Source organism: Lynx canadensis, chromosome A2 (assembly GCF_007474595.2).
Source record: "Lynx canadensis isolate LIC74 chromosome A2, mLynCan4.pri.v2, whole genome shotgun sequence".
Lineage (NCBI taxonomy): Eukaryota > Metazoa > Chordata > Mammalia > Carnivora > Felidae > Lynx > Lynx canadensis.
The window spans coordinates 145,598,711-145,611,598 of NC_044304.2; the positions used below are offsets into that span (position 1 = coordinate 145,598,711).

The window sequence follows — 12,888 nt, forward strand, 5'->3', positions numbered from 1 at the left end:
AGTGCTCAGGACCTCAGGAGAGAGGCTTAAGGCCAGGGAGGAGAGACCGGCTGCCATGGAAGGAACAATAGGAGCCCATTCAAGGAACAAGTCCAGGGCCATCATTGCAGGCACAAGGCATGCTTGTGTGCAGGTTGTGGAGGCCCAGTCAAGTGGTTCACCTGATGGGAGTGTACGGGGGGGGGGGGGGGGGGGGGGGGGGGGGAGAGGAGGGCTGGATACGTGGTCACTCGGCCTGAACGGAACAACAGGAGCTGACGTGAAGGGTTTAAATCCTGCAAAGAGATTTGGACCTCATGTCCCTTGGGCCAGTGAAGAATTGTGAAAGAAGGCAACAAGATCCATTTATGTTCAAAAGATTGTTCTAGCTATAACAGTGGCAGCGAATACGTATTTTTGCGTTCGCACCTTTTTCCGTTTTATTCTGGAGCCAATCTCCCACAATACTAAAACTTTTTTTTTTTTTTTTAATTTTTTTTTTCAACGTTTATTTATTTTTGGGACAGAGAGAGACAGAGCATGAACGGGCGAGGGGCAGAGAGAGAGGGAGACACAGAATCGGAAACAGCCTCCAGGCTCTGAGCCATCAGCCCAGAGCCCGACGCGGGGCTCGAACTCACGGACCGCGAGATCGTGACCTGGCTGAAGTCGGACGCTTAACCGACTGCGCCACCCAGGCGCCCCCACAATACTAAAACTTTTAACGACAGTGTTGGACATGGATCCACGTCCTAGGAAACAAAAACATATCATAAATCAGAGATTTAACTGTGACAATTCTTGAAATCCCCACCGCCCGCCTTCTGATCCCAGCATGATTGTTCGAGGTGAGGAGGTCTCCTTGCTCAAAGTGACCCCTGCGTTTATGAAGTGTGCGACTTGTTCCCCAAGTTTGCAGCTTTTGGAACTGACTCAAGCTCAGAAGCAAGAGTAGAGAAATAAGACTGATCTTTGCTTCTAGTTTCAGTTGCTGTTTGCCAGCATGTGGCTTCTTTGCAGGATGACACAGGTGTCCTGGCTTGGCCAGTGTGCATTTGGGGTCACTTCATTAGTTTTGCCCGTTGTGACTAGAAGAGAGGACGAAGGCGATGACGATCGTGAATACACTGGAGCGATGGAAGGGGCCGTATGGTCTTCACACATACTCAGGCCAGGCCTGGAGTCTAGAAGCCAGGGCAGAGGGCCCAGCTGCACATTGCTGAGGCCAGTAATAGACTCCCTTGGCCTATTGCCAGAAGGAGGCATCTGGTACCTCACACTGTGGGAAACAGAACATGAACCAGAGCCAACCGTGGCCTTGAAGTAGCCCTCTGTCAAACAGCAAGGTCTATCCACGCGCACTGACCGGGCCACGCCAGAATACGCACTACTGTCCTGGTGCTTGCTGAGAATCCAGAGGAGGCCACTCTCAAGCTGGGATGGGGCCAGCTTCCGAGAGGAGGGACCACTGAGCTGGTTTTTAAAGGGGAAGGCGTGGGGAGTGGGGGAGTTCCCAGTGGTGAACAACTTGAGCAAAGACTTAGAGGAAGGAGCGTGCCGCTGGGTCAGGAGATGAGAGTAGCCGGGGTAGCGCCCGAGCACGGAGTACCTGTGTTGGAGAACGTGAGCCCGCAGATCTAGGCCAGGGCAGAGCATGAGATGTCTTGAATGCCATGTCCAACAGGAGCATTTTTTTAATAGGCTTTGGGAACCTTTTGAACGTGGAGTTTGAAGAGTTTGAGATAGAGGATTGATGTGGGATGGGAAGCTGTCTCAGGTGGCAGGGAGGGGGAACTGAAAGAGGACTGGGTAGAGACAGTTTTTTGTGTTTTTTTAATGTTTATTTAGCTAGTCTACAGGACAATATTGGTTTCAGCAGTAGAGTTTAGTGATTCATCATTACATGTAACACCCAGTGCCCATCACAACAAGTGCCCTCCTTAGTACCCATCACCCATCTAGCCCATCCCCCTGCCCACCTCCCTCCATCAACCCATAGTTTGTTCTCTGTCAGTAAAAGTCTCTTGCGGTTTGTTAACCCCTCTTCTCTTTCCCCCCTCTTCCCATTTATTCATCTGGTGTGTTTCTTAAATTCCACATGTGGGTGAAATCATACGGTATCTGTCTTTCCCTGATTGACTTTTTTCTCTTAGCACAATACATTCTGGGTCCATCCACATTGTTGCAGATGGCTGGTTAGACACATTTAAGAGCTGTATGCGAAGTCTACATGAGGGAAATTGAGCCCCACAGCGTTCTGGGGTCAGTGCCTGGCCCTCAGCCTGCTCTCCTTTCAGCCTAGCGTGCAAGTGTAGGCTGGCCTCTTCTGTGTGAGCTTCATTCCTGTTAACGCACAGCAGCCTGAGCCCAGATTTCCTAAAATGACTGTCCCCAAGCAAAACATCAAGCCCATTTCATGTTGTATCATCAAATACGGATGTCTAAACTGGCAAGATTTTCCTCTAGAACACAGAACATTGTTAAAATAACATTTTATTTGGGTTTTTTTTTTTTTTTTGGCGTTAGAAAATATTCTGATAAAACATCTCTTTTTAAAATTTTTATTTTCAAAAAAGTGATACGGTTTTAAATGTCAAAAAAAGGGAGGCGACCTTTCATGCTCTTTCTGGTGTCTTTACTGCTCTAAATAATAGTCATCTCATTAGTCCTTGAGTTGAGACATGATTGCAATTTCCTGGTAACCCAGTTTGTATGTTTATATTACCGTAACTACATCGAAATTGTTCACTGCTAAGACAAGTATATTATTACGGTTACTACTTGCTTTATTCCTTCTGATTTTTAGGCAGTAATCATCAGTTCTACCCCCTTCTGGAAGACCCCTCTGAGTCCTCGGCCCCATGTGGTAGTGCCAGTCCTGCCTGTCTGTCCTCCCAGGCATGCCGCACAGCTCTGGTCCTGGGTCCCTCATCCTTCCCCAGAGCTCTTCGCAGTGGATTCTCTGTTTTTCTCTCTCACTGCTGTGCAGCACCTCCTTCAGAACCTCCCGAGAAACCATGGAGGGGTGACCAGCTTCCAGACCCCCCCCACACACGTCTGAAGATGTCTTTCTCCTGCCCACACACCCTGTCGAAAGGGGTGTCATTTCATGGGCGGGGAACCCAGTTCTCCCGGAAGGCATTTTCTCCCAGACACTTGAAGGCGTTTGCTTCATCTAGCTTCCAGGTTTGCTTTTGACAAGTCCCATAATATTCTGACCCCTGGCTCCTTGTGTAGGACTTTTTTTTCCGTTCTGGAATTCTTCAGGGTCCTTGCTTTATCCCTCATGTTCTGAAATTTTGCAAAGATGTTCCTTAGAGTCTCGATCTTTTGTCATCTTTTCTGCTGGGCATCTCGTGGGCCCTTTGTATCTGAAATGCATGGTTTTCAGTTCTAGAAATTTATTTACAATGTATCTGATAATTTCCCACCTTCTGGTTTTTTTACCCTCTGGCATCCTGTTTCATCAGAGGTTGGACTCCTTTGGCCTCCTATTTTTCTCTCCTCCTTCCCATCTTTTAACCTTTTCTACTTTGTGAAAAACGTCCTTGATTTCTTCATCTTCTGCTTTCTTTAGAATGTATTTCATCTGTTAGATTTTTCATCCTAAATTTTTTTTCACACACCTTTTTGAGAAAAGCATCCCATCTTTATGCTACAAATCTCTTCTCTCTCTGAAGATACTAGAGTTTGGGGGCTTTTGTTTTCCTCTGCCCCCAGCATTGGGCGTCGTCTGCAGTCTTGTTCCCGATGAGCTAGCGCCTCGGGGAGAGCAGGGCAGAGCTAGGTGGTCTATAGGCCCGGGGATGGGGGTGAGTGTTTTCGGTGTCTTCCCCCCCCCCCACTGCCCCACCGACAGATATCATGACAGATAGCACTGTGGTCTTTTCCCGGGCCTCTCCAGGTCCCTTTCTCAACACAGTGGTGGAACTTCAGATGTCCTGTCAACAAAGGTCTGGGTGTCTGGGTGTTGGAATTGGTGGGAGCTACTGATCCAGTCAAGCTGAATACACACTTCTAGCCAATTCCCGTTTTCAGCCTCGTCTCTTAGTACAGTAGTGAGAGCTACATGTCCCGCGCCCTCCGTGAACACGGGACTTGCTTCCGCGTCTCTGATAAGTCAGAACCACTTTACGTGTGCTTTTCATCTTCAGAAAACATGTTGACATCCTTCGTTTATATCCTTTCCCCTCCCCTTAATTATTTAGTTTTAAGAGGAAGAGGAGCTTGATATGTACATTAATTCTGCCTCATTTAACTGGAGATCCTTTTTTTAAAAAAGATATGTCCTGGGGCGCCTGGGTGGCGCAGTCGGTTAAGCGTCCGACTTCAGCCAGGTCACGATCTCGCGGTCCGTGAGTTCGATCCCCGCGTCTGGCTCTGGGCTGATGGCTCAGAGCCTGGAGCCTGTTTCCGATTCCGTGTCTCCCTCTCTCTCTGCCCCTCCCCCGTTCATGCTCTGTCTCTCTCTGTCCCAAAAATAAACAAACATTGAAAAAAAAAAAAATTTAAAAAAAAAAAAAAAAAAAAAGATATGTCCTATAAAACGATCAACTTTTCCGGGCACCTGGGTGGCTCAGTCGGTTAAGCGTCTGACTTTGGCTCGGGTCGTGATCTCGCGGTCCATGGGTTTGAGCCCCGCATCGGGCTCTGTGCTGACAGCTCAGAGCCTGGAGCCTGTTTCGGATTCTGTGTCTCCTCCTCTCTCTACCCTTCCCCTGCTCACACTCTGTGTCTTTCTGTCTCTCAATAATAAATAAACATTAAAAAAATTTAAAAAAAAAAAAGATCAACTTTTCTTATGAAGGACTGCCGTTTTTCTGAGATCACGTGCTTCTTCCTTTCTTTGTAGTTAAACCTTCCTTTCTGCTGTGAAATGATAGTGATATTAGGAGACAGTTGGGTCTTTTCAAATTGCCCCAAAATTGTATTTTAAAATTGTAGTGGTCTGTGGCTCTAAAATCAAGAAAACCATGCCCTAAGCATTTTTTTTCAAATAAGTGAACACTGAAGGGAGGGGGCGGTGGCCAGAAAACAGGATAGGATTGAGGGAGACATGTTTTTAAGCTGAGAGAAACTCGAGCATAGGCAGACAGACGATTTAAGAAGTCAGTAACAGAACATCAAAGGAAATTAATGGCAGCCTCTCCTAGAGGAAGGAGGCAGTCAGCAGGGATGGGCTGGGGAGGAGGGTTCACACCTGACCGGCCTGGCTTCCTAACGGTGGAGGCAGGCAGGGTCATCTCCTGGCAGACTGGGGAGACCCTGCCCTGGGGCATGTTTCCACAATTTTTTTCAAACTTCCCTTTCCAGATAGTCTATGTTAAAGAATTAAAATGGGTAAGAAGAGGGATGTATTTATGCCTGTGCAGTCGGTGTGCGACTACAAGAGGCTGGACAGCGGTGCCCTGAAGGGCTGGGGTTGGCTGCCCTGTCCTGCCGGCATCTGGGAAGCTGAGCCCGATCCCCACCAACAGTCTCCCCTTTGTCTCCCCAGGACTGGTCCAGATCCCTGTGAGCATGTACCAGACTGTGGTAACCAGCCTCGCCCAGGGCAATGGGCCGGTGCAGGTGGCCATGGCCCCTGTGACCACCAGGATATCGGACAGCACAGTTACCATGGACGGCCAGGCTGTGGAGGTGGTGACGCTGGAACAGTGACATGCGGCCATACCATGGCGTCGTTTTCTAGTCTACTTCAAAATTTTTTACACGTTTGCAGAGGTGCAATCAAATGGAATTAAGTCTCTCGACTTTGGAAGAAAAGTTTTGTTAACCTTTTTTTTAAAAAGGAAGAAAGGCAGTGGGTTTTGGAATTGCATTTTTTAAAGCACCACTCTTGATTTTCTGGGATTGGTGGAATAAGATACTGTGTTGTCAGTTTCACTGTCCCGAAAAAGCCAAATTGTGGCAGGACCTCTTTCTGCAGAAACATGTGTGTATACTTATGTGTGTGTATGTGTGAGTGTGAATATATGTATATGTGTACATATGGATATACACATTTACATATATATAAAGTATATATATATGTATGTATGTAGATATATATATATATATATATATATATATATATATATGAAACCCGCATGGAATTATCTATATGAAATCAAGGTGAGCTGTGGAAAAATATAATTCACCCAGTTTAGTGGGTGTAGGGTACGTGGCCAGACACAGTCACCCGGTTTTTGTTCATACCAGGGTCATGCGTTGAGCTACTGACAAACTCAGGCGGAGGTGACCATGCCCTTCACCAAAGCTGCCTCCCAGTGGCCACCCAGAACTCTCCCTGCTGGACTCACCTGAAGAAGGAGGTTCCAGAATGGGGTGGGGTCCAGAAATTGTGTTTGCAAGGTCCAAGGGCCTCGTGGTCTGGCAGCTGAGATGCTCCTCGGGCTGGCCCAGGTGCTGACCTTGCCACAGGCAGGTGAATGTCCTTAAAGCTCCAGGCCGGGACGAGAGGGTTTTCCTCAGCCTCCCATCTCCTCCCCTTCCCAGGAAGTCGTCTTGATCTCATGACTATTAAAATATTGCTCTGGTTTTAAGGTCAGTCTCCTGAATTGGTCATGTATATGAACTGAAGGTAACAGAAGTATTAAGGGTTTTTTGGAGCGCGTGCGCGTCCGGTGTGCCTGGGGGTGTGTGCTTGGAGGGGAGAGAGTGGGAGGGGGAGGGGAGGGGTTGGAAGGGGAAAGGAAGGAGGGAGAGAAAAATCTTCAAAGACCAGGGCACACCAACGGGAGCAATTTTTTTCCCTTCCAGTACGTTTCTGTAGCTTCACAGAGGAGACTGGAACTGACAGGGCCACCTGGCTCTTCCTACTGCGGGACCTCACAAGAGAAAGGGACCTAGGATGTTTCCTGCACCCCGGCTCAGGCCCTGATTCAGAAGGGACCCTGCAGTTTTCCCAGGCTCCTCCTGGTGGGTCAGGCCCCACAGCTTCCTCCTCACAGGTGCCCACTGGTCTGGGTGTTCTCTGTAACTGTTAAATTCTGTGATTTCTCAGCTGCAAGCCCTGAGTCTCCAGTGGCTAAATTCACCTGACTTCTCGACAGGCCAAATCTCTGCTCCTTGAGTACAGGGACAACTCTTCCTCCCTCCTCCCGGGCCCCCCATGTGTGATCGTGTATTTAAATGTGTTTTTTTTTAATGCGACATTAAAAGATTCTTCACGTCTTGCTCAGCCTTTGAGAAAAGTTTCAGATTCTTGTATTTGCTTGTTTTATATAAAATTATCTAATGTTCTTTGTATGTTTTTTTCTGTACGTAATAGGGGGAGGGAAGGGAAATTTACATATAAACAGTCCTAGTTCTACAACTTGTTATTTTTTTAATTATTATTTTTTATCGTCATTGTGAAGCTGTTCAGGGGCTTTAAAGTCCGTGTTCCATTGTGGTGAAATAACCTCCTAATAGTTTGAGAAATTGCCAAGAAGAAGAAAAGCAAAACCCAAGTAGCAGAGCATGGATTCTGTGTTGTTTCCCATTCTGTCTATTACTGCCTCATTCAATAAATAGTTTAAAATGTGGCAACAGGAAGTGGAATGTTCATCTCTATAGGAGCACTTGGCCTCTTAGAACTCTTTTGGGGTGGCCTGTTCTGCTTTGTAAAAGGTGCTTGTAACTCAAGCTCGGTGGTCCTTGACTGGTGCTCTGTGGCGTTGTGGAGGCCTGCAAGGAGAGTGCTAGGACAGGGCCAGGGCCTCCTGGCCGGCGCCCGCCTCCAGAGCAGCTTCACTGAGTTCGTTTTATAAACTGCTGTCCTGGGGGTGCAGGGCAGGGAGGGGGATTGGGATCTAGTTTGAAAAACCCTGAAGATAGTTTGAAAACTCTACTCTGGAGTTCTTTAAGGGTTAATTGCATTCCACATTAAAAATCAGGATGCATGATGGTGCCTGTCCATCAGGGTTCCCTCCACGTGAGTGTTGTTCAGTATTGCAGTGGATTATCCTTCTTGAAGCAGAGGCCTCAAGCCATTAATTGTTCCCTTAAGTCCTCGCTCCTTGGGTTCTGTCACGGCTCACGTGGCGGCCGCCATCTTTCCAGCCGTGCCTCCTCCCACAGCCCCAGCTTTAGGCCATTGGTTTTGAACCTCTGTGTTTGTGGCCACTCTGTGCCTCAGCGTAGAATGATGCCCTCCTCGCTGTTGCCATCACCCCCTTCCCGGTTGCTGGATGTTTAGGTCAGTTTCGTGATAATGATTTAAATGGATGAATGGAGAAGACAAGATGTTTTCCTTGATGACTGACAGCGGCTCAGTAAAACCAGCGCCACCTCTCCCTCTTCCTGAACAAACGACACACTGTGGGCTGCTTGCACTAGAGGGTGAACAGAGAGGATTGACTGCAGCCACATCGACCAAACGTCATTGCCATTGACCACCCAGGAACAGCGGGTTATCTAGAGTACCTCCTAATGGGGCCGGCATCTCTCTGGAGGTGCCTTACTGCACAGTGCGTTCTGTTTGCCTGGCAAGACCCGGGTGCTGCCTTTTCCACAAGCATATGTTGAAAACTGTCTTTGGAGCTGATGGAGACCTTTGCTTTCATTGCTGCCTGAGTTACCACCAGCGGCGGCTGCAGGGACCAGGTAGGTAAAGTCGCTAAGTGAAGTGGGAGCTGCTGGGGAGGGGAGGTGCCGCAGAGTGGAGAGCATCTGTCTAAAGGGAGCAGCCTCTCCTGAGTGCCCAGAGATTGCCACCAAGTGGAAGGAATATGGGCCCTGGAGGCCCCATCTTCATAATTTTCCAGAGACGATGGGGAATCCAGATTGGTGTACGAATCTCCTGATTTCAACAAATCAAAAATCCTTCACATATTCTGCAGGGGAAAAAAAGAAAAACAAACACCCGTAGACCAGATCTGGCCCGTGTGTCAGTTTTGTTTAACTTGGTGAAACCCTGCCATGTGCCAGATGAATACAGCCTTGGCAGGTGCCCATGGGAAACACGATGAGAGGAGACATCTTGTGTGAACGGATTGCTGCAGCCCAGGGTGATAAGGTGGCATCGGGATGGAGTGTTGTAGCAGAACAAGTTCCCTTGTCTCTTCTTATCTCCTTGAGGGTCCTCTGCCTAAAGTAACTTGTCATCCAGGTAGCAAAGCTCTGGTGCTCACAGAAACTAAGATTGGCCTAGGAGTTCTTGGCTGTACATCCTACATCTGAGAAGATACTGGCGATGCTGGTGACCACTGGAGTTTTCTGAACTCAGATGAGTGAGCTGAGAACCAGAAGGGCAGGGAAGAGAAGGGGCTCTCACTCTAAGCTCAGGCTGCCAGTGCACCCTGGACCTCACTCAGACCCAAGCCAGGCTCATCTTCAGCTGCTTCGCATGTGGAAAAGGGCCTACTCCTGCACTCACCTTCCTCCCTACCTGCAGCCAGTCCCCGTCCCTCCTCCATAATGCCCCCATTATGTGGGTGTGGCTGGGTGGTACCCGGCCTTGGGGTGTCCACACCAAAACTGAAGCTTAATTATTGGAAAGAGAGCCCACATTTCCTCTCTCATCCCTGCCTCGATGGGCTGTGGGTCAGACCATCAGCCCAAGCTAGCCTGTGGCCTCAGCACAGCTCACCCTCAGATGCCAGAGTCAAGGACACCCCTCAGTGCACTCCCACCTAGCCTCTGCTGTTTGCTCCTGGTTGGCAACTCTTGAAGAAGATCCACTGGGGATGGTGGAGGGAGCACAGAGGGGCAGGTAGGACTTAAGGACAAGACTCTGAAATAGCTAGGCAGAGTAGGCTCTCCCCACCTGCTATCCCACTGCCAGTGCTGCTGGGCCCCTGAGTAAGTCCCCAACTCATTCTGAATTTGAGTTTCTCCCTTCTGAAAATTGCTGGGGTATTAGCAAATATTTACCAACTACTGGTGTCTTGGGAGTGTATTTCTACAGAACAGGGAAATTACCCATCTGCAGAGGGGGAAACCAGGGTCCCCCTGAGAACCTAGGACTTACCCAGGGCCATCTTGGGAGGCAAGGACAAGCCTGTGTCCCAAGCCCATGTCACCAGCCCTGTCCAGAGGCTTCCCTAGCTCTTGTTTAGGAGAACTATGGCTCGTCTGCAGTTAAGAGTATTCATATGGTAGCAATAATAACAGTTAACGCACAGCCCTTACAATGTGCCTTGTTCTGTTTTAGAGATTTACCTATAGATTACCTTAATCTTTACAAAGTACTGTTATTATCCCCACTTTACAGATGAGCAAGCAGGTACAGAGGTTAAGTTGAAAGTCGCGTATTTAATATTTGGGAGAAAAGGCTAGAAACTATCGTCCCAAATTTAAGGCATTTGTAATTAAAGTATGATTTTTTTTAAAGTAGGCTCCACGCCCAATGTGGGGTTGAACTCATGACGATGAGCTCAAGAGTCGCACACTCTACCAACTAAGCCAGCCAGGCACCCCTAAGGCACTTGTAGTAACAATCGTTGGTGCAACTTAAATTCATTGGGCCTGAACTCAGATTTTCTTCTGAGTTTATCTACCCTTTAAGAAACTAGTGTTCTAACCAGCAGTAAAAGGCTGCTCTGAGCAGGACACTGTGCAAAATGCTGTCCACCTTTACTTCGAATCCTCTCCGCAACCCTGTACGGAGGTGAGATTTCATTTTATAGGTGCGGGAACTGAGATGGCAACTTCACAAGGTAATTGCAGAACTAGTGAACCGGAATCTGTCTCTAGAAGTTCCGCTCTTGGTACCAACCATTCAGAGGGCAGGTGTCGGAAAACCAGCTGCACATTTTTTTAGATTCTCCTTTTTAAAGAAACCTGCAGGTGAGTCCTGAACTTAGCCCACGTGCAGCCTCAGAGGTCCCTGCTTTCTGACTGTGCCGTGGTGGCTGTCCAGGGCTTGTCACACTGGAGGAGCGGCCTCCCAGCCCCTGGACCTTTTCACCACGTGCACTCACACAGGCGAACACACACAGGAACTTGAACACAGCAGACTCTCAACGTCTCATCAGACGAGTGACCTTAGTTTCCAGTGGCTCCTTAATCAGAGAATTCAAGGAACCCAAAACATCCATTCCCACACATTCTCATTACACACACTTTCTGCGAAAACCCAGCGTTAACGTTGTTAAATAATTTGATGTGAAAATAACGTTGACGCTATTCCCAAGAAGAATCTGGCCCTGTGAGATCCTGCCAGGGATGAAGGGTAGGGAAGACACTGGTGCCCGAACACCTTCTTGGGCGTGAGAAGTTACATTGTCTTCGTGAAACGTCCCAGGGCCCAAACGCTAGAGAGAGATCAGTTGATGTTAAAACCCAAGGAGCTCTGAGCAAGGAGGCCAAGCTAAACCTTGGCAAAGTAGTTGGATTGTGAAGTGGTCAGTTGGGCCGAAGCCCCATACAGTCTTTGGCTCCTCAGTGGCCTCGCATGGAAGAGAATTTTAAAGCTGGAAAGGACACTAGCCACCACCCCTCATTTAGGCTATGAAGATTAAAGCCTAGAGGCATAGAGAGACTCAGGACCACATGAGTGTAGCATTGCACCCAGACTTCGGACTCTTGGCCGGGATCCGACCCACACTGAACTCTGAGCTCCTCCTGCCCTGGCCTTGCCATCTAAATTCTTAAAACCTTAGAATTTAGGGGTGCCTGGCTGGCTCAGTCAATACGGCATGCAACTCTTGACCTTGGGGTTGTGAGTTCAAGCCCCACAATAGGTGTAGAGATTACTTAAAAAAAATTTAAGGTAAAAATAAAACCTGAAAATAATCTATGCCTACACATTCCCCTTGCCAGAACTATTTTCATAGAGAACAATATTTAAGCCAAATAAATTAATCTGAGTCTGAAATTTGCCAGAATTTACCAAAATTGTTGCAGAAAAGAGCCATAAAGGGATACTTTGGCGGGAGAGGCAAAAAATATGGTTTTAATTCACAAAAGAAAGACATCACATAATAGGATTCTTTACCCTAGCCCTCAGGCTTCTCATCTGTGCGAACAGTGGGTAATGAACAATTCAGGGGACCGTATCACCAACAAGGTGCAGTGGTCCAGGTGACGTCCCTTGCTTCTCCTAGTGGATTAGCTCAGTCGAGTACAGATAAGCTGCACGGAGCTGAGATGGTCCAGGCTGTGAGTCCTGGCCTCAGTTTCCTCCTGTGCTCACTGGTCCCAACACCTCTGGCAGGGCCCAGCCCACCTGCCCAGACTGAATGAGATGACGCCAGAAAGAGCCTGGCGCCCACTGGGCACCAAAACCTTTCTGGTGTGAACAGCAGAACCCAGAGGTGCCAGAGTAAAGATGAGCTGCGAATGGAGCCAAGGATCTGTGTCTTCCAGGTCAAAGTTCATCCAAACTCCTGGCCCAACTCTGAGCCTTGGTATCAGGAGACAACTGTCTACCTCTGGGCCAATCAGCAATGACCGGTGAGATTGAGGGCGGTCTCCTTCACAGATAGAGAAGCTGGTGGAATGCTGGTCCACCTAGTGTTGATTGCCATCATTTCCACACAACCTGTGACAACCCGGGGACAATGAAGCTGGGATCCTAATAGCTTCCCTGCTATCTCACGTTGCCTCTACCAAAGAACCCTCTTAGGTCTTTGAATGTCTGGAGTCAGTAAATTAGGAGGTCACTGGGGTAACTGTGCCCCATCTGCACAATCCCACCATCCCAATAATCTCACAGTGGTTAAAAATAACTTTATTGAGATGATTTACATGCCAGTCAGGTAATCCGTTTTAAAGTGAGCATCTTGGGGCGCCTGGGTGGCTCAGAAGGTTGGGCATCAGACTCTTGATCTCTCAGCTCAGGTCTTGATCTCTGATCTCTCAGCTCAGGTCTTGATCTCAAGGTCCTGAGTTCAATCCCGCCTTAGGCGTGGAGCCTTCCTGGGCTGGAGGGGGCGGGGGAGGGAGGGCGCTGAACAGCTCAACAATCTTTAGTGTGTTTAC

At 48.4% G+C, this 12,888-nt stretch overlaps 1 protein-coding gene across 3 annotated transcripts in view; it reads left to right on the forward strand.

Moving 5' to 3' along the window:
- Positions 1 to 7,518, forward strand: part of NRF1 (nuclear respiratory factor 1) — a 146,136-nt gene extending 138,618 nt beyond the window's left edge. For all 3 annotated transcript variants that reach the window (XM_030308422.2, XM_030308424.2, XM_030308425.2), the window contains one exon: positions 5,477 to 7,518. In XM_030308422.2, the coding sequence (XP_030164282.1) occupies positions 5,477 to 5,640 (164 nt within the window). In that variant the 3' untranslated portion in view covers positions 5,641 to 7,518. The remainder of the gene's footprint in view (positions 1 to 5,476) is intronic.
- The last annotated feature ends 5,370 nt before the right edge of the window (positions 7,519 to 12,888 follow it).